This window comes from Aptenodytes forsteri, unplaced genomic scaffold, assembly GCF_000699145.1.
Source record: "Aptenodytes forsteri isolate BGI_AS27 unplaced genomic scaffold, ASM69914v1 Scaffold66, whole genome shotgun sequence".
Lineage (NCBI taxonomy): Eukaryota > Metazoa > Chordata > Aves > Sphenisciformes > Spheniscidae > Aptenodytes > Aptenodytes forsteri.
Window position 1 is genome coordinate 2,769,962 of NW_008795131.1, and position 21,321 is coordinate 2,791,282.

A 21,321-nucleotide genomic window follows, 5' to 3' on the forward strand; every position below is an offset into this window, starting at 1 on the left:
AAAAAAAAAAAAAAAAAAGTGTGCACGTTTAGAGAGTTGCTTGCTAAGTCCATAAAACAGTGTATGTAGGGGCATCCAGTAACTTAGAGCTCTGGTTCTCTGTTTTCCTTCTTCCTTTTCTCCACTCCCCTGCAAAAGAGATTCAGCATGGTTTTGATTTCTTTTTTCTTTTAAATTAGGATTCGTCATTGTATTTCTTGCGATTATTTCACGTGCATTGATATTTCCTAAAGTTTTGTAACCTAACAGAAATTATGTTAAATGTGAAGAAAGAGTTTCTGAGCATGACTAGCTAGGAAGAAATTTAATGCTATGTTTGAGTATGTAGTGTTAGTTTTGCCTTTCATGTTAACCTTTAGTTTAAAGAAGACTCATGTTTTCAGGAGATACTGTGCGTACCATGTGGAAATCTGTTTCCCTTCACTTGAGTTTAAGGACAGCACTGTTTTTACGATGTATTTCTACTATGAAGCAATATTATCCTATTGTACATAAAATGAATTTGCTGCACCTCTGAAAGTACTGGAACAAAACCCCAGGTGGTGTGCATCATTTTGCTGTTTAACACTTAAATTTATGACCAGAATTAGTGAAAATTTTATAATGTTTGGATTTTCTAGAATGAATTGTACGGCAGGGAGAGCGGATCTGCTATGGTACAAGTAGTGTGCTTGCAGCTTGCATGCCAAAGCTGGTTGAATGATGTCAGTGACAACAATGGCTTCTCTCTTACTTTATTATTTTGTTGGAAACTTTTCCCCTGTTGGGTGGGGGGAGAAAGGAGTTCTCGTTTGGGATTTTTTGTTTGGATTTGGCTTTTGCGTGATGACCTTGAATTTTCCTTGCTATTTCTTAGGACTAGTTTTGCAGTGTAATGAATTGAAATGCTTCTGTTATCATGCTGATGCTTCTCTTTGTCTTGGTTTATCTGAATTCCATCAGATAATGCTACAATTGTCTATCCTTTATTATCCTTTATCTGTGTAATAGTGTGGTGTTTACAAGAGACATAGCTTAATTGCATTTAAAGTGTATTTAAAGAATATGTGCTTTTATTTTTAAACTTTGCCTCACTTACACTAAGCTCCTAAATTATCTGTCACTCAGAACCAAGAACACTATCCACTCTTTCACCTTAAACCATCCAATATGATTTTAAAATAAAATTCAATTGGAAAATCAGTCTTCAACTATTTGCATAAGGATTAAAGTTTAATCAGATTTCCATATAGGAATTTAATGGTGTTTGCTAACCATGTGACTTCACTTGAACTTGAAATTATCAACAAGATGCTTAGCTCCATCATCGCTGCAGTTTGGAAACTAACTTTACTGGGATTCCTGAGCAGTATGTTATTTCATCTGCAGGGAGTATTCTGTCCAGAGTTGGATTACTGAAGCAGTTGTGCTCAGTAGTTGTCAATGAACGGTGATAACTCGCTCGTCTGGATCTGGCTTTTCTTGTTCCTGAAACACAATTAAAATTGAACAGCAGATCTGCATACCAACGCAGACTTGATGCACCTTGAAACTGTTATGCTTCAGTCAGGGCCAGCCACTTAGAGCAGTTCCTCACTGGGTTCACTTCATGGCCTGCTTTAAGTTACTGTAGTACTGTAGTAAAAAATGTGCTGCGCTTCCTGTTCCTCCTTGAACCGTTTGTGGGTTCTCTCATCCTTGAAGTGTTTTAGGTCCCTAATTTTAATGGCTGGTAGGCAAAGCCATGTATTTAACACTAGCCTTCTTTCTCCCTGTTGTGGTGACTATCCTGGTGGCTGCTCTTTGAGTCTTTGGGGTGAGTCAGTGTCTGTTTTCATAGATTGAACAGACTGTGCCAATTCCAGAAACTTTTTTTTTTTCCCCCCCCTTACTGTTTACTGTCACACCATCTACCTCTGGGTGGAGGAAAGAAACATCTTGGAAATTACACCAAAGATGTATCCAGTAACTGCGCCTGTGGAGGTTGCATTTTAATAAGGCTGCTCAGGTGCTTGGAGTTTGTCAGTTCTTCATGCTCTGGAGCTCTGTTTGTATCTTTTTCAGGAACGCAAAACTTGCTTTGCGTTCTCATGCTGTAGACTAAGAAATGCAAGCATTTCTTGAGGTCAGAGGGCATGCACGCGATCCTGGGTGTTAGCTGATGGGGTCTAATTTTATTTTTTGGGGAAACAGTAGTGTTGCGTTCATACAATCTTTTTAGGCTACAGTAGTTCATGGAATGTCTTTTCCATTTGACCTTGCAAAAAATGCACTAGTATCTGCTATTTTGACTCACTTAATTTAGTCTGTTTCCCTTGGCTTGTTTCTTTTCTTTTCCTGAGACTGAGCAGGTGCTTGATGCTACCCTCCTTACAGAGAAGGATTTATTTTCTGTTCAGTAGTTTATGAAGTACTTTTAAGGTTCTCCGTGACTTTCATTCTTCTATTACTGAGATGGTGGACCTAATTTAATGTCCAACGTGAATAGCATCATCTTGCTTTTAAACATCTGTTCTTTTCCTATGGGAGCGTTTTAGTCTGGCAGACACTTGAGAGAACTTGTAGCTAATGTAACTGAAAATTGCTGTGCCTGTACAACTTCTTTAAGAAGAAAAAAAGAAAAAAAGTTTTTTCAAATGGAACTGGCTATGAAGATGTACTGCTTCTGTGGTGTCCTGGCAAGGATCTGCTGCTTTTGCCCTCCTGCTCTGTTCCTGCCCTTTAATTAAAATTGGTAAAATATATTTCACATAAACCACTGAATTGATTTGGATGCAACATAAAATATTTTGATAGTTGTACTTGCAGGGGTTTACCTATATTTTTGTAACAAAACAACAGCTAACAGCTGCAAAAATTGGGAAGTCTCTGAAGCATGATCTTGGGAGGCAGAAGATTTCACGGAGTTGCTAACTAGTAACTTTGTACAGCACTGTGAAAACAGCATTTAATTCAGAGTTATATGAAGGAGATATGTTTATTGTTGGGGTGTTTTTTGCTGTACAGGACTGTTTATTTTCTTTTTTTCTGAAACACTGGACTGAGAGAAGCTATCAGTGAAGCATCTGATATTAAACATTGATGCTTGCTTTAATGACTTTAACAATGACTTAAGCTTTGGGGTTTTTTTTCATTGATTGTATCTTCCCTTTTGTGTGTAGGTATGGGATTTCATTTTCAGTTACTTGATTGGCTTCAGGAGTATGAAGATAAGATCAATTTAAAAAAACTAAACAAAACCAACACTTCTCAAAGCTGTTGCCATTCTTCTTCCTGCTTTTAAATAAGTGACTTGTTGGCTAATATTAAATATAAATCTTAAAATATCAATTCTGCTTAGTGGATCTGTGACAGGAGAACCTAGATATGACCTCATTAAAATCAATATATGTTCAGAAATATTTTTATAGATTTTAAATAAATATATGATATAAAAGAATTAAGTTATAGTTTTCTTTGTCTTGCAAAAAATTGTGTTTTAAATTTCCTCCAGACCTCAAAATATAAAGTGTCAGTCTAAAGAGATTGAAAACTTAGTGTCTTTGTTTTCTAACTGATTGATCTTTGGTTTTGTCTCTAATGCTCAAATACTTTGTAAATGCTTCAAGGGAACATGTATTTAGCATTTTATTGCTATTTAGATAGAAAGGATTTTTGATTACTTCATTATTCATTACTTCATGAATATTTTGGGATGAAATGCCTTCAAACTAGTGAGAAAGCCATCAATTTATTTTAAGTTCTATACTTAGGCACTTTTTTTCTCTCCCTTCCACCCCCCGCACCCTCCCCACTTTCTCCTTCCCCAGCGAGCACTTGTCCTGCTCATTCACCTTCTTCTTACATGGAGATAGCAATGTTTGCACCAGTGTGGAAATCAGTCAGCATCAACCTGTGTACCTGCTTAGTGAAGAACACCTCACTCTCGCCCAGCAGTCTAACAGCCCTTTTCAAGGTAGGTTTTGCCAGTCAGAAGTGAGTATTAAAATGGATCAATCCTTTGAGCTGCTCAGAATGAGGACTTCTGGCAAAGACTGGGAGTGGGAGCAGAGGCGTTATCTGTTTTGTATTGATTACACGTTCTCCCCGAACGTCCCCTGGCTTGACATAGTCAGAAGCCAGTTGGTGTGTCTCAGCTCTTCTGCAGGTGGATGATTTCCATATTCGTCTCTTGGCATGCAGCCAAATAATTTGTCTTCACGACACAATAAACTTAACTTCCAAGTACTGTCCTATTGGTGACTTAATAATTTGCTTTTTCAACATGCTTTATAACCCCCACGTATCTTCATCAACCCCTCTTTTAGAAATCCATTTCTGACTCAACGTACTTAACCTATTCACTCCCCCTACCCTTTTTATTTGGCTCTTCCTTGCCTGTAAATTCCTTTGGTTCCACCAGCAGATGCAGGCTATGCTCTCGAAGACAAAGGAGTGATGGGGCCTGAGTCTGGTTAGTGGGCTGTTTGATCATTCCCTGTCTTAGACAGACTTGTGTTGGCTATAGAAATGGGTTCTCCTGCATGACCACACACTACCCTTGTTTATTAATGCTTAGTGTCCAAACTTGCTTTTTTTGAATGCAATTTAACAGCAGCTGTGCTTTCCTAATATGAACAAGACTAAACATGAAACAGATTTACTTCCCTGTATATACATTGTTGTTGTAACTGTACCAAGCAGAACGAAAGGATGAGGAAACACCTTAACTCTGTCAGAATTTGAAATAGTGTTTCTTTATCCTACCTGTATGTTAGAGACTCCTTGCTAGCCAAGATGAAAACTTGCTTGTTGCTTGTTTAAATAAATTAATTTGTAATTGTTATTGCGGTACCTTGATTCTTACAGTACACATATATTTAACAATGTGTACCTATTACCAAAAACTTGTGCGGTATAGCAAAATGTGATTAGGGTGCATCGGTGCAACAACCGATGGAAAGTTGTTTATTCGGTGTGCCTGAAATAACAGTAATGCTATTTCAGTGGGGAAGAGTGAATTTTGTTTAGATATAATCTCCAATGTATTTTTATTTATCTTTTTAGTTATTCTAAGTCCCTTTGGATTAAATGGCACGCTCACAGGGCAGTCATTCAAGCTTTCTGATTCATCGACAAAAAAGCTTATTGGTGAATGGAAACAATTCTATCCTGTCACATCTAACTTGAAGGAGGGATCTGAGGAAAAACAAGAAGAAATGGATTGGGAGGATGATTCTTTAGCTGCTGTTGAAGTCCTTGTTGGTGAGTACTCTGATTACCTCTTAATTACTGAAATAAACTGGCTGGTTAGGTCTGCAAAATTCTGAATGCTTAATTACTAATAAACTGGCTGGTTAGGTCTGCAAAATTCTGAATGCAAGATGACCCCGTTTTATTCTTTTTGCAACTATTTGCAGCTGCTATTGGTCTTTTGTTTTTCTGTTCAATGCTCAGGCCTATCTAAAATGAGTTGCTGCTTAAAGTGGGTTTTGCAGACATATTAGTAGGTGTTTTTCTTTGTGCCCTGAGAAGCAAGATATTTTTTTTTTTAATTTATTTTAAAAACAAAAAAGGATAATCAAAACCCCCTAGACTATCGCTGTTGACATCTGAGATGCATCAAAAGCATGTTGTACTGTTTCAGATTCTGTGCAAATTCAAACAGAACAGACGTGCCTTTCAGGGATGTCTTCAAAACCACAATCCTGGAGAACTTAATGTACTCAAGCACTGCATTTATCTGCTGCTGTTCCTAAAATCTAAGCCCCTGAGACACAGTAGTTTGTTCCTCTGCTGTGGGCTATTGACCTTTGATTTGTCAACTAATGTAATCATTTCTCTGTAATGAGTGTTACAAGCTTGTATTGCAGTGATGGCTGGAGACCCTGATGATGATGGGGGGGGGGGGGGGAGTATTGTCAGTTTTATGTGATAGTAAAAAGTATGTTCTCAGTCTTCTTTATAAAACAAAATGGTAGAAGTAAGTAGTAGCATGTAGATGCCAGGGCTGTCTCTGCCTGTATATATAAAGCCCCTTTTATTCATTCACCCAAATCTTCTGTATAAAGCAAATCATAAAGTAATGACGAGTGTGACAACAGAGACTTTTTGTCCAAGGGTAATGCTTTAGTAGGTAGAAAGGGTAGGTAAACTTATGAGTGACTGGTAAAATGATCCATTTGTTGATGATTTTAAATGTAAGTTTTTGCTAAACAACTGTAAAATTGACTTGCCTTTTTTTTTTCAGCTGGTGTGCGAATGGTATACCCAGCATGCTTCGTTCTAGTTCCTCAGACAGACATCCCTGCTCCTAGTACTGTAGGGGCATCTCACTGTTCAACTACTTGCTTGGGTGTCCACCAAGTGCCTGCTTCCACAAGAGATCCTGCCATGTCTTCAGTAACTCTGACTCCACCGACATCCCCAGAGGAAGTTCAAACAGGTATAATAAAATTAGCTTCTGCATGTGGGAAATTATTTTGATGGCTTCTCCTTTAAATCTACTAGTGTTTGGAAAGGATTCAGATGTTCTCTGTACAACTGACTTGTTACCAAAAATCACACTTCTTTAGTCATAAGTGTGTTGTAGTAAAGCCAATTTTTATTGTTCAGTTGTGGACAAAATTAACTTCAACACTTCTGTAAGTTGCTGAAATGAGGACTGCTTTTGTACCTGATGTAGTTATCCAGTACTTTAAATTTCTGGGGTCAAGTTTTTGATTTTGTTTTTTTTTTTTTTCCTTCTCTGTGTATGTTTGTGTGCATGTATGTATTCTGGCATAGCTTTATAAACCTCGTTGTGCATCTCAGTCATTAGTGAGCATGAGTGATGTTTGCAGCTTTTTTCACAGTCCAAGGAAGATTCTTTGTAGTTAAGTTTCCAGTAAGGCTGTGTGCCATCTGAACTGCGTGTGAGCAGTGGTTATGGTAAACTGCTTTCAGTCAAAGCAGGTAAGGGTCACTGATAGTTTCAGGTGGCTTTACATACTGTCCTTCTTGTGCAGAAAAGGTTTTGTTTGTTTTGTTTCCCCCAAGGTCTTCTGTTCCTTAGTTTGACCCTTTTTTTTTTTTTTTTTTTTTAAATAATACTGTTAAGTTTGCTAACAGGTAGCTTTGCTCAAGTTATTTTCTTTTTCAGGTCTATAGTTTCTTGGAAGATAAAAATAGCCAGCCCAGTTATAACATAAACATATATGGTGCTCCGCCCCCACCATGAGAGGGAACCATGTTATAATAATCTACTACTGTACCTAAATTTTCTCTTTGTTTTTCTTTCCTAACATTGAGTTAAGAAGATACTTTTCTTCCTAAGATGTTCCTGTGGTGGTTGAATTAGAGTAATAGTGGTTGTGAGTGTATCGCGTCATTGCCTAAAACTATTTCCTCTGGTGCTGCTTTTCAGTTGATGCTCAATCTGCCCAGAAATGGGTGAAGTTTTCTTCAGTTTCTGATGGATTTATCTCTGACAGTACTAGCCATCATGGTGGCAAAATACCAAGAAAGCTAGCCAATCAAGTGGTGGACAGAGTTTGGCAAGAATGCAATATGAACAGAGCACAGAACAAGTATGTACTCATTTTGTGAAGATAAAAATACCCATGGTATCTTGTGTGTTCGTTGTAGAAAGTAGTTCTGGTAAAGATGCTTTGACTGCTAGTAGAAGGTGCTTTACTCCTAGTAATAAAACATTTTAAAGGAGCTAATTTCTTCCTAACTAGTCATTTGTTTAGTTCTCAGTTTGATGTTAGTAAAAGGCTATTTATAATTTCTTTGCTGAATCCTGTGTCACAAAACTGCTCTTGAGGTTTGACAGAAGATAAGGAAAGAACATATGTTGATCCCAAATAACTCTCCCGATATTGAATCGTAGGAGGAAGTATTCTGCTACATCAAATGGTTTGTGTGATGAAGAGACAGCTGACAAGGTAGCATCCTGGGATTTTGTTGAAGCCACGCAGAGGACAAATTGCAATTGTTCAAGGTACAGTACTTGGCAAACCCGCAGTCCAACACTGTACATGGAGATTGAAGTGCTCAGGAGAGGGCTCGTGATGACTCCTTTAGGAGTAATTAAGCAATAGCTGCTTGTAGAAAAGCTGTAACAAAATTTGTATCTCATATCCTAAATGTCATTGTAGGTCTTGAAACTCTGCCCAATACGATAATGCAGAGGTTTTATTCAAGCGTATCGTCTGAGTGGACCTACTGGCAGTTCAGTGACAGTTCCCGAGTCTTGGGCTGGAATTCCTTAGGCCTGTATATGGGTAGAAACTATCTCATGGGCAACTTTCTGGGGCTGCAGTGGAAAGGGAATGCCTATTTATTTAGGAATTAAGAACCTTTTCTAGAGGGCTGTGGCATTAGCCTTGAAGGGAGAAAGCTGTTAATCAACAGCAAGATGATTGTAGCATTGTGTCTTGATGAATGTGAAAAAGAAACCCAAACCTGCTTTACTTTTTGGGAAATATAGCGTTCCATGGGTGGTTGTATATAAAACAGCTTTTCTGTATGTTGATTGCCAGTATATGGTTTTTTTATATTATCTGGGGACCAAAAAAAGAATCAAAACACAGGGGGAAAGTCTGAATTTAACTTCCAGTTTTTGTTATGACTTTTGTTTTGAAACTGTCCAATGACACAGACAGTTAATCCAGGTGTTTAAAATAAATGGAAACATTAATTTCAGTGAATTCTCAATTTCTGTACTTATGGCAGAATACTAATCTTTAGGTGACTGAAGTGTTGCAAAGGTTTAAACGCTTTCTCCAATTTAAATGTTACACTGATTACCTTGCAATGAATATTGGAATCTTAAAAAAAAATAAAAATTAATGTCTAGAGGATGTAGCATTTTGAAAGAAATGCTTTTTTTCATCCTTTATTGAAATGGTTGGTTTAAGTTCTGTGGAAATATTTGTGTCCTGAGAAGAGCTGGGAGATGGAGGAGGATTAAATATTCTGTTAAAGGAGAATTTAGATATGATATAGCACTGGTTAAGAGAAAACAATTGATTAACTGTGAGGTGTGTATTAGAAATACGCAGTTGCCTAAAGAGAAATTGCAAAGACTTAAAACCCCTTATTGTTCTGTATTTTGAATTCTAAGCGGTGAAAAACGTGTATGTGTATGAGAGTTTAAAGTAAAAATAGACTTTGATACCTCTTACCTTTTATTCCTGCCTTATCCTGTTTTTTTTAATACAAGTTGCATGCTTCTTAACTTTCCTAATGGAAGAGTGGCAAAGAATACCCAGGCACTAAGGATGTACATGCAGTTCAAAAGCTTAATCATAAACACTTCATTCTAGACTTCCGTATTTCACATCTCTCATTCTGTCAGCTGATCTAGAAAGTTGGCATCTTGAACTTCAAGATGAAATGTTTAAGCTCAAGTGCATTTATACTGGAAAAAAACTTAACTGTATTAATGCAGTCGAGACACTGAGTTTTTCTTTTTTCCACACTTGCTAAATTTGTAGGTAAATAGCTACAAAAGCTTCGAAATAGCTTTTGTAGGACTGAGCTTGGCTTCTAGATTCTTGATGTTAATTTTCCACTCCTTAACCCATGGAGACTTGGACAGCACTATTGGTTAGTATTGATGCTTGAATTCAAGAAGTCATTCACTAATTCATATGTTGTTCTACTGATTCATCAGTGTTGGCAGAAGTTAAAAGTGACAACGTGTTCATGTGACTATCTATTTCTGTTAAAAGCAGTTATAAAATACTGTCTTCAGTTATGAGGATTATGTGTGTGTTTGGCTCATAGGATAGCTTTTCCAGTTTTTTTAAATGGTATTCTGAAATCTTGTAACGCTACTCAAGTCATTCAAATTAAGTTATGGTCAGAAAGAGGCAGCTTCACTTCAGAATGGTATCAGTGTCAGACTTCTATAATCGGCTGTTTAATGGCTTAGAAGCGGGTTCTTATCTAGTGGAAAAAGAACATGGTAGACATATTTGAAAGATTAATGTGAACTATTTTCCCCTATATTAATTCTGCAGGCACAAAAATCTCAAACCAAGAAATTCAGGTCAACAGGGGCAGGCACCACCTGTGGGCCAACAACAGCAAGCAGCTCCAAAGCACAAGACAAATGAGAAGCAAGACAAAGGGGATAAGCCACAGAAACGCCCTTTGACTCCTTTTCATCATCGTGTATCTATCAGTGATGATGTTGCCATGGAGGCAGATTCAGCAAGTCAGAGGCTCGTGATGACTGCACCAGACAGTCAAGTGAGATTTTCAAATATCCGAACTAATGATGTAGCAAAGACTCCTCAGATGCATAATGCTGAAATGGCAAATTCACCTCAGCCGCCACCACTTAGTCCTCACCCGTGTGACGTAGTTGATGAAGGGGTAGCTAAAGCTCCTTCTACTCCTCAGAGTCAACATTTCTACCAGATGCCAACACCAGACCCCTTGGTTCCCACAAAAACAATGGAAGACAGACTCGATGGCTTGTCTCAGCCTTTTCCAGCTCAATTTCCTGAAGTTATAGAGCCCACAATGTATGTTGGTACTGCAGTGAATTTGGAGGAAGATGAAGCTGATACTACTTGGAAGTATTATAAAGTTCCAAAGAAAAAGGATGTGGAATTCTTACCACCTCAGCTTCCAAATGATAAGTTGAGAGATGATCCAGTAATACCTGCTGGACAGGAAAACGTAACATCAGTTACAGAGTAAGTAGTGCTTAATACCATAGTAATAATGTGAGAAAGTGAGGAAACTGAAAGGCCAAAGGCAGTAGTTTCTCTTTACAAGCAAGCTTGTCGCTAAAGCATATGTTGTTCTCATGAGCTCGAGCAGTAATGCCGAGTGTGTGAGCATAACTATCTGTGCTGTCCATATACAAGAAGATAATACTCGTGAAATGTGAGTATGAAGCACAGTCAAATATGTAGTAAGACTTTCCAGCTTTTTCTCGTTAGAACTCTGATTTAGCAGATGGCAATGAAGTTTATTTTTCTACTATAAAATTAATCTGTAGCCAAATTATGCCTATTTGGGACTTTAAGTCCCATCCATCCGTGTGTGTCGTGCCCCCCCCCCCAAGAAATAACTTTCTTTTTTTAATATTTGCTTTATGGATGGTCTCGGCTGCAGGCTTACCCTATTAAAGATGAAGTTTCTTCTACCTCAGTTCTGTTCCTGTCTTTATCCAGAAGAGCTGGTATTTAAATGGCTGATTGGAACAATGAGGAAGTTAATCTGGTTTCCTGGAAGACGTTAACTTTAATGTAGGCTGCAACTGCTTTCTAATATCAGAAATTTATCTTTGGAATAATAACATAAACTGGCGTTCTTGCACATGGTGCATTCTCTCTGTGGTGTTGTTCAAAAGGCTTAAGGATTTGAGGTTATCATTCAAAGAAAACGAGTGACTGGTGTGTCTACTGTTACTGCTCTTGGACCTCAGATCATATGGGGAGACCCTCGTTCATTAAACGAAGCTTGTCTAACTTGAAGAAATACTGAGACAGTCAGACTAGATCCTTGTTAAAACCTTAGCCTTCGAGCTACAGGAAATGTATTTGAGAACACTTACTATTTTATTTTATTTTAACATAAGCTAATACTGTCTCGAAATAAAGTATGTGTAGTCTATAACTATTTAAAAAAAGGTTTTTGTTGAATAAATAAAATTTATTTCTGAAAGCTAGTGTTATCTAGCACCAGGTTTTAAAATGCTGTACTCTGCTGCTATCTGTTTCAATCAGGATAAAGGAATTGATCACTTTTTTGATACTGCCTAAGTTTTGATAAATTATGGACCTTCAAGGCAAAGGAGGAAAAGAATAACACTAGTGGTTTTAGTGTTAAAACTTATGTTTGAGCTCTGTTTTACTGCAGAATGAATCAACATGGATTTTCTTTACCAGTTAAAGCAAAAATAAACTCTCCAAAAAAGACCACCACCACCGAAAAAACCCCAAATCACCACCAAACAACAAAAAAAACCCCCGCTGTAAGAACAAAACCTGAAACAAAACCACTTGGCCTTCTGGGTTGTGTCTCCTTTGCTGTTGCACTGCGTAAGAAATTCTTCCTGTCATCCATCTTTTACAACACTTCCTTGTGAGGATATACCGCAGGAAAAGGATGGTAATGGGAAGCAATAGGTGCTGACAGGGCTGTTTAATAGCAGTGTAAATTTAACATGATTGGAACCTGGATGCAGAGGTGACAAACTTTTGGCTTTGGGTTGTTATCGAGGGATAAAAAATGCATCTCAAATGCACCCAGAGTTGCCGCTATCAACTCGCACTTGCTGTTGATTATTTTTGGTCCAAAAATTACTTTTTTTTCCTGTTCAGGTGAAAGGAGACTCTTAATGTGATCACTATCAAATTAGTGATGGTTTTTTCCTTTTTTTTTTTTTTTTTTTTTTAGGAGTTAGTGTACTAAATCTGTGGTATAAGAGTTGAAGGAGCTACTCATAGGACTGAAATTCTATGTTGATTTTTTGTTTCGTTGCTGGCAGTGGAAAGCCATTGATGGCAGTCACGTTGGCTTTGCTGTGTAGGAAAGCTGTGAGAAGAAGTAAACATGCTGTAGCTGTTGGTCTGTTCTCATACGCATTTTCTTAGCCATATCTTCTGTGTTCACTGTTTAAGAGTTTACATAAGCTAGTGCACGTCTTGGCTCTTTCAAGATGTGCATTTATAGGATTTTTAGTGCTATTTTGGCCTTGGATTCATTTCAGCCAACCAGACAGAGAAAGATATGCTCTACTTCAAAATTTTCTTCTTTTCTGTTCAAGACATGGTCTTTCCTTGTATGGCTTCTAGTTCGATTTAACAACTTACTGAATTTCTTTTTTTTTTTTTTTTTTTTCCCCTCCGAGAGTAGCTGGCTATTAACTTCTCTTCCTCTTTGGTGGTCAAAAATACTGGAAACTGCTGCTTGCTTTCGCTGTGTATTTTCCTGGTGTTTAATATCTTGTTCCTAGAAGGTCATTCCCATTTTTTTTTTTCTTTTTTTTTCTGATGGTAATTTTTGCAGGATTTAGAAAAGAGGAAATCCTCAACTCCATCGAGTGCTGCTCCAGACATAAATGCCAATGGTGCTTGACACAAGGCCACACCCATTGCACTGTTGTCCGGGGCGGGGGGGGGGGGGGGGGGGGGGCTTACACAACAATTTTTTTTGTACAGGCTGCTCCAGACATAAATGCCAATGGTGCTTGACATAAGGCCACACCCATTGCACTGTTGTCCGGGGCGGTCGTGCTGTGGTGGTCATGCTTAACACAAGATTTTATTGAGCATGGATGGCCAGCATGGGCTGGATTTGCAGCGTTGTTGGCTGTGAGGTGTTTCTTTGGAAACTTATTTCTAGGAAGTCTTTTGACAAAGTAAAACTGTTTCTGTGTCCTTTCTCATACCACGTAGTTGACAGGGATGTACAGGGCAGCAAGGAGGACTCTGAGGAATCACCGTGCCATTTTGTGTGCAGGTTGAAGTCTTTGAATTGTTCTATATCATGCTTTTCTTTCTTTCTGGTCTCTCAAAGGAGAAATGTAAGCCTATCTTATTCTAAACTCCGGATCAGTGTCTGCATCTAGGCTATCAAAACCAAGCCCTACTCGTTATGAGACACGTTACTTTCTTAGGGGATAGCATTTCCTTTTGGATAGAGGCTTGAGAAGGGAAACAATAGATATGTTGGAACTTGTGTTTGAACCTTTGTATTCTTCATCCTTGCAATGTCCCTTTTTCATTTCATGTGTGAGACTTCTGTAAATGCTTCTCACTGGTCATTCTGTTGCTGTTTGGGTCTTGGAGCAAGAAGAAATTGTGTACCACGTCAGTCTGACACTCCTGAAATACTTATCATGTGTGAAGGAATACCTTCCTCACATGGTGCCTCTTGTACACTGGGATACATAAAATAAAGTTTGTTTAGGGGCAGAAGTTAGAGGGCCATATCTATAGCTAATAATCGTAACATGGTTTTCTACTTGCCAAGATCTCTTTTTGCTGGTGCAATGTTATATATCTGTGAAACTAATAATCCTGATACGAAGACTTGATTTCTGTGTACTCCATTTTTGGCTCCAGATGTTAAGAAAAGAAAAATGCTGACAAAGGCAAATGTGTTTTTATTATTCTCATTAGTAAATTAGATACTGGTGTGTTGCAAGCTTCATTTGTATTGACATAAGTGATATAAATGACTACTAAACATAGTGGCACTTGCGTGCTTTAGTAATGGTTATTGCTTGGGCTTTTTGGGTAGGCAGGCTTTGTGTACAACAGAGTGTTGGTCTCTTTGTGTTAGACGCAGACGGGTATTGGGAGGGTTGGCATACTTTCTACATTTAAATGAATTAAATGTTCAGGAATTAGATTCTCTAAAATATGGAAAATTCAGGTTTAATCACTTCTTTCTGATCATTTGTTTGAACGTGGATGGGGAACGGCAATGAGTAATTTTTTAACCTGGTGAGTTTCTTTTAGTGGATATAGATAGTTTAATACATTTGTACTTTATGATAAATGACAGCTACGACCTGGGATAAATTACTAATCTTTTTCTGAATTGACAGTGCTTTAGGAGAGATGGGCAGAATGAATCACGCTGCTGCTTCTGATGTGTGTAAGGAGGTTATATTAAATGACTAATGATTTAATCTTTTTCCCAAAAAGTTTTCTGAAGCTGGGGTGGAAAGGAAGAAAGTGGGAAGGGAAGATGAAGTTGTTCTTGTAAAGACTGTGTGATAGCAAAAATATTTCCACATAATAAATAATATTTTGTGATTTTTATTTTTCTTCTGTTCAGATTAATGGTGCAATGTAGGAAACCTTTAAAGGTTTCAGATGAACTGGTGCAACAGTATCAGAGTAAAAACCAATACCTAGCAGCAGTAGCGACGGAAGCTGACCAGGAACCTGAAATTGATCCTTACGCCTTTGTTGATGGTGATGTGGAATTCTTATTTCCTGATAGTAAAAAAGATAGGCAGAACATTGAGAGAGAAGCTGGGAAGAAACACAAGGTGAGTAAAGGAGTGAGGATACAAATCAGTGATAAGATTAAAACAAATTGCTTTAGTCACCGAACATAATTTAAATCCTCTGTGTATTTAGCAGTACATTAATAAAAAATACTGTATTCTAGCAGCAATGATCAGTGAAACTATGCAGCATGCCTTTAACTACACCTAAAATTTTTTTGGCACACTGGTGGTTCTATTGCATTAGGGTTTATGGCTTATACTGGGAGAATGCTGTTGGATCAGAACAAAAATCAATCTGGCTCAGTAGCCTTTCTATAGAAATGGGTGATAAGAAGGTGCTTGGGGAAGAGAGGAAGAACAAGGCAAGTGCCTTGTTCATGTGTGGAAAGGCTTGGGGGTAGGTGAGGTGAACTTTGACTAGTTGCCTGGACAGTGAATGGAAATTTCTTTTTTTTTTTTTTTTTTTTTTGCTATATATATACACACACACCAACTATATGAGGCTTCTACTTAAAACAAGAGTACAACCTCCAAAAAAGGAGAAAATATAACTGCGTTGGGATCTTGTATATGAAATAAATTTGCTTATTAGGACTAGTTGTGTGTGTATGCACTCCTGGTATTGAGAGTTTCGTTCAATAACTACTATAGTTAACGTATAGCATTTGATATCAAGTGTTTTTCAATAAGGAGTGGTAGCAAGAATCCACAGCTTGCTTTTTAAATTTATCCCCAACACAAAAACTAAGATTTACATTCTTATCTGTGCTCATCATCTGCGTGTTGCTAGCATGTTGTCTGTATTCCAAGCTTCCTTCTCCCCGAGCAAGTGCCACTAACCAGACCCCCAGACTACGCCTTGCTGAGATAGAAGGCTAATGAGAACTTGATACTTCTGATATGTACAAGAATTCCCATAGGGAGATAAAATGCCCCCCATCTCTCCAATTAATTAAAGCAAACTTTTCTGCCTTTTTTTTTTTTTTTTTAATAGGCTGAGGATGGGACATCTAGTGTTACAGTTTTATCCCATGAAGGAGAGGATGCTATGTCTCTATTTAGTCCTTCTGTCAAGCAAGGTAAAGAGGCTTCCCCCCTCCCCCATCTCTTTTAATTGTGCTATGTTAATGATCTCTTGAATAGTCAATAGATTCTAATAGGCTACTAAGTTTTTACTTTATGGTTTTGTATTTCCCTGTCCCTTCAGAACTAGGAATCTGCTTGGAACACATTTTCTTTGTTGCACCTTGCAAATAAATGTTGGCTATAAAATCCAAATGTTATAAAATTGAAGGGACCTCACTAATGTAAGATAGTTGAATGGAACTGAGAACATACTTCCTCCCCCTCCCCCCCCCACTGTGGAAATAGTTCTTAAGATGTCTTTTTTTTTTTAATGAATATATATCGCAAATGTTTTTGTAATGTTTTTCTTTATAGATGCCCAACGTATTGCTGCTCATGCTCGCACTGCATCAACTAGTCTGTTCCATGAAACAGACCTAGTGGTCTCTTACACTGACCTTGACAATCTCTTCAATTCTGATGAAGATGAACTAACAGTAAGTGATGTGCAAAAGTAATAGCAGCTGCTAGACAAAAAAACTGCAAGGAACAAGTATGTCTTTTTGTGGTTTTGGGTTGTTGGGATGTGTGTGCGTGTCTTTTTTTTTTGGGCATTTGTAGGAGAGGTTGCAAAACATGCTTTTTTTTTGGGGGGGGCATTTGTAGGAGAGGTTGCAAAACATGCATATAAGCAAGTGCTGTGGCTCCTCTATAGCAGACATACTGTTCTGGTTGACTCATGCAATCATATTTTTGATACAAACAAGCTTTTGATCTTCTATCCTTACTATCTAGACAGTATATGCTTCTTGAATATACCTTTAGTTATAATTTTACAGATTCAACAGTGATACTAGTGCTCTTTTCCTATGGTCTAGGTTCTGTTTAACTACTCAATAAAGGTAATACTGAAACAAAACGAAAACTTCTGAAAGAGAAGAGGCATTTAAATACGTGGACGTTCTGCTAAATAAGCTGCTTCATTGCAGCAGCTATTGTCTTGGAACAGTTTCTCTTGCAGTCTCTGATGGCTCTGAATCCATTATCTTTTTAGTTTCTGTTTCAATACTGTTTGTAATCAGTTGTCTTTTCTGAACTGTACTTTGCTCCATGCTTAATCCTAAATCCCCTTACCCGGACAAAATGCCCATCAACTTTAATGGGAGCTGTAGCTGAGTAAGGGCTGAGGGGTCTTAACAGCCATCAAAGGTCATCATTACATAAAGCAAGTGTATTTGCTCTTAAACATGAAGACTCTTATTTTCTATAGACTTTAGTACTGCCTAAAGATTGTAAAATATCTCTTGTTCTTTTAATTTCAACAGCTTTTCTTCCCTGTACCTCTTGTTCCAGGATTTGTGTTTCTCTCTCTTTTCTATTCCTGTTCATGTGGTAACATCAGTAATGTTAGCATGGCTTTGGGAGTGTGTATGTTTTTTCTGATAGATTGTGAGCAGCCCTATTTAGCTTTTTTTAATATGTCTGCTAACAGGCTGAGAGTTATTTTATAACCAGTCTTTCATTTTAATAGCATCATGACTTGATGAGAGAGCATTCTCTGAGTTACAAGTATTAAGGGAGGACAAGTGTAACCCCAACTACTAGCATTGGGCTTCTGATTTATTTTAATTTTTCTAAATATTATACAAAATCTCAGCTTTGTATGTCCACTGCACATGAAATTTCCTGTTAGCAGGAAATAGGAACGTGTGTTCATGTCTGAAGTGATTTTATTACAATACTTCTTTCTTAGCCTGGATCTAAAAGAACAGTGAATGGCGCCGATGACAAATCCAACTGCAAAGAGGCAAAAGCAGGAAATCTAGACCCACTGTCATGCATAAGTAAGCTTTATTTGTTTTTTCCAAATAGAATACTAGCTCTAAACATTTGATTGCTAATATGTTGGAAACATATGCTTCGTTTGCCCTACTGAAATTTTAAGACAAAGGAAATACTTCAAAATGTTTTCATGCTCTAAAGCCTACTTCTAATCTGAAATTAGGCACTGCAGATCTCCATAAAATGTATCCAACTCCACCTTCTTTGGAACAACATATTATGGGATTTTCTCCAATGAACATGAATAATAAGGAATATGGCAGTATGGACACTACACTTGGAGGAACAGTACTTGAAGGGAATAGCTCTAGTGTGGGAGCTCAGTTCAGAATTGAAGTAGATGAGGGTTTTTGCAGCCCCAAACCTGCTGAAATAAAGGTAGGTAGTGCTGATAGTCCTGATAAATGTTTCTAATTATTATTGTTCAGTTACTACTTAATCCTGAATAGGAACTGTGGAAAGTTAAGTACACTTTTTAACCTGTGTCCTGCATTATACTGGGGTAGGTAATGCACGTTCTAGTAAGTAGTATATAGTATTTTACCACTTAAACCTCAAGAAAGAGTAATACGTAATTAGCCATTAGTAAGCTTGAAGGAATGCATTTGAGTAATTGTAGTTCGTTTGGTTTTTTTGTGTTGGCATATTGCTTTTTTGGAGGACCATGGGTGCGAATGATGTGTGTATAAATCTAACTTCCTCTTTTGCAGCTGTATCAGGATTAAATATTAAAGAACTACTGCTTGAACTTAGTCACATTTTTTTGAGAAGCATTTTAACTGCTGAAGTTATCTAATTTACATGCTGATGCTTTACCATGTCTAACTTCTAGGATTATTCTTATGTTTATAAACCTGAGAATTGTCAAGCTTTAGTGGGATGTTCCATGTTTGCACCACTGAAGACGCTTCCTAGCCAGTGTCTTCCTCCCATCAAACTGCCAGAAGAATGCATTTATCGCCAGAGTTGGACTGTGGGAAAGTTGGATTTACTTCCTCCGGGACCTGCCATGCCATTTATCAAAGATGGGTATGACCTGCGCCGCAAATGTTTAAGATTTGTAAGGTGGTCAGTTATCCACACTATAGGAAGTACCCCTAAAGTGTTCTTTTTTTTGTAAATATGTAATGAGAAATATTTGTAAAGACACACTGTGTTTATACAACTGACAAGAGCCTTTAAAAAAAATTCTTATGATTAAACCTTACTGTAAGAGGCTGTCTTCTCAAATAGCTTCTTAACTGTGCATACATTTTATTCGTTGTCTCATTTAAAGGTTTCTTGGGGAAGCTTAATGGTGCAAGTCCAGTTTTAATAAGTAATGAAGATGGTAACAATCAAGATAAATGTAAACTTGGGACTTTGTTTTTGTGGTGGTGGTGTAGGTATTGTAAGGGCTTAGCAGGTGGTGCTTCTGTTTCTTAAATTATTTTCTTAAATAGCAGTAATCTCAGCTGTATTGGGACTAGGAAAACATTTCCTTTGATTGGAAGCTATGCCCAGCGTGACACTGCAGTAGGCATTTCTGTAATCTGTATTTGGTAGTGATGGTCTTGCTGGCAGTTCTTGAAAATATTTATTCCTCGTTCTCTTCTGCATTAGTAGCTGGTATAAATGGATTAGGCGTCAAGGAGGCTATGTATTTATTGAAAAAATTACATGAATATTAAATCTTGGAGTAAATTCTGACCTTGTTTCTGTTAGGGTCATTCATAAGCAATATGTTTCCAGGTCACATTAGCCTTATAGGTCTTTGGAGATACTCCAGCTGCTTAGGAAAGAAAATGTTAAACATTTCCAGGTGATATTTTCCTCATGGATCCAGCTGAATCCACTGTTGATAGACCCGATATATTTTCTTAGTGTGTGTCAACACAACGTGTAAATAAAACATGAACAAAAAAAGGTGTCCTTTAGACTCCATACAAGCATAGAATTTATAATTTATTCTGACCACACTTGTTTCCTGGAAGCTTTGTGCAGAGGAAAAGACGAAAGGAGGAGGGGAAAGATTCTTTAACAGTGCTGTCAGTGGGAGTCCTGCAAAGTCATTTAGAACAAATGCTCTTGAAGTTCCTTAGGGAATGAAAATCTTGCTGTGGATTATGAAAGACTAGTTTAAAAAAGCAAATATTAATTAGGAAGGTCCTTCTTTAGAAATTTGAGACTTAAACTTCAAAACCAGTATGTTGTGTACTTAAAGTATTTCCCTCTTCTTGTGGCTGCTATTAGTGATGGAAGCACTATGGATCAAGAGTATGGCCCTGCATACACACCACAAACTCATACTCCGTTTGGGATGCCACCAAGTAGCGCACCTCCCAGTAACAGTGGAGCTGGAATTCTCCCTTCTCCTTCCACCCCTCGTTTCCCAACTCCTAGAACACCAAGGACTCCTCGAACACCTCGTGGAGCTGGTGGACCTGCAAGCGCACAGGGTTCAGTCAAATATGAGAACTCTGATTTATACTCACCAGCTTCCACACCATCGACATGTAGACCGCTTAATTCTGTTGAACCTGCAACTGTGCCTTCCATTCCAGAGGCACACAGTCTTTATGTGAATCTCATCCTCTCAGAGTCTGTAATGAATCTCTTCAAAGACTGTAACTTTGACAGCTGCTGCATATGTGTTTGCAATATGAACATCAAAGGTGCTGATGTTGGAGTTTACATTCCTGATCCAACACAAGAGGCCCAGTATAGGTGTACCTGTGGTTTCAGTGCTGTTATGAATAGAAAATTTGGCAACAGTTCTGGACTGTTTCTCGAAGATGAATTGGATATTCTAGGACGTAATACGGAGTGCGGTAAAGAAGCAGAAAAACGCTTTGAAGCTCTCAGAGCTACTTCTGTTGAACATGGCAGTGGAGGACTGAAAGAACCTGAGAAACTGCCCGATGAGTTAATACTGTTGCTGCAGGATCAATGCACCAACTTGTTCTCGCCGTTTGGAGCAGCGGATCAAGATTCCATTCCCAAAGTTGGTGCAGTTAGCAACCTGGTACGTGTAGAAGAAAGGGATTGTTGCAATGACTGCTACTTAGCCTTGGAACATGGACGGCAGTTCATGGACAATATGTCAGGAGGGAAAGTTGATGAAGCACTTGTGAAAACTACTTGCTTGCACCACTGGTCAAAAAGAAATGGTAAATATTGAAAACTACTTGTCTACCTATGATTTTTTTTTTTTAAGGTTTTGTTTTTTTGTTTTTCCGTTGTGAATATTGGATGCTTAAGACTCTGTTTCCACCTGCACGCTTGCATAAACTTCTGTTTTAACAGTGTTCAGAATAGCCATTCCTTTTACGTTCTGTGCTCGTACCATACACCAAGCAGAGTGTAGGCCTTGGCTACCATCAATTGTAAATTCCTAACATAAATTTGAAGTGTAATGTTAAGACCACAGTAACTGTCCACAACGCTTCACTAGGCTTATTCTTTTAAAGCAGCTTTTGGCGACTGCATCTACAGAGGCTCTG

At 38.0% G+C, this 21,321-nt stretch overlaps 1 protein-coding gene across 3 annotated transcripts in view; it reads left to right on the forward strand.

Moving 5' to 3' along the window:
* The window catches only part of MED13 (mediator complex subunit 13), a 58,942-nt gene that overhangs the window by 23,224 nt on the left and 14,397 nt on the right, over positions 1-21,321 (forward strand). Inside the window, exons 4-17 of one of the 3 annotated variants that reach the window (XM_009278223.2) lie at positions 3,789-3,934; positions 4,382-4,432; positions 5,026-5,223; positions 6,209-6,403; positions 7,364-7,526; positions 7,832-7,942; positions 9,969-10,652; positions 14,755-14,971; positions 15,927-16,011; positions 16,373-16,494; positions 17,751-17,841; positions 18,003-18,217; positions 18,672-18,868; positions 20,072-20,988. In XM_009278223.2, coding sequence (XP_009276498.1) covers positions 3,789-3,934; positions 4,382-4,432; positions 5,026-5,223; positions 6,209-6,403; positions 7,364-7,526; positions 7,832-7,942; positions 9,969-10,652; positions 14,755-14,971; positions 15,927-16,011; positions 16,373-16,494; positions 17,751-17,841; positions 18,003-18,217; positions 18,672-18,868; positions 20,072-20,988 — 3,392 coding nt within the window. The remainder of the gene's footprint in view (positions 1-3,788; positions 3,935-4,381; positions 4,433-5,025; positions 5,224-6,208; positions 6,404-7,363; positions 7,527-7,831; positions 7,943-9,968; positions 10,653-14,754; positions 14,972-15,926; positions 16,012-16,372; positions 16,495-17,750; positions 17,842-18,002; positions 18,218-18,671; positions 18,869-20,071; positions 20,989-21,321) is intronic. The other 2 variants (XM_009278224.2, XM_009278225.2) reach the window with 2 other exon arrangements.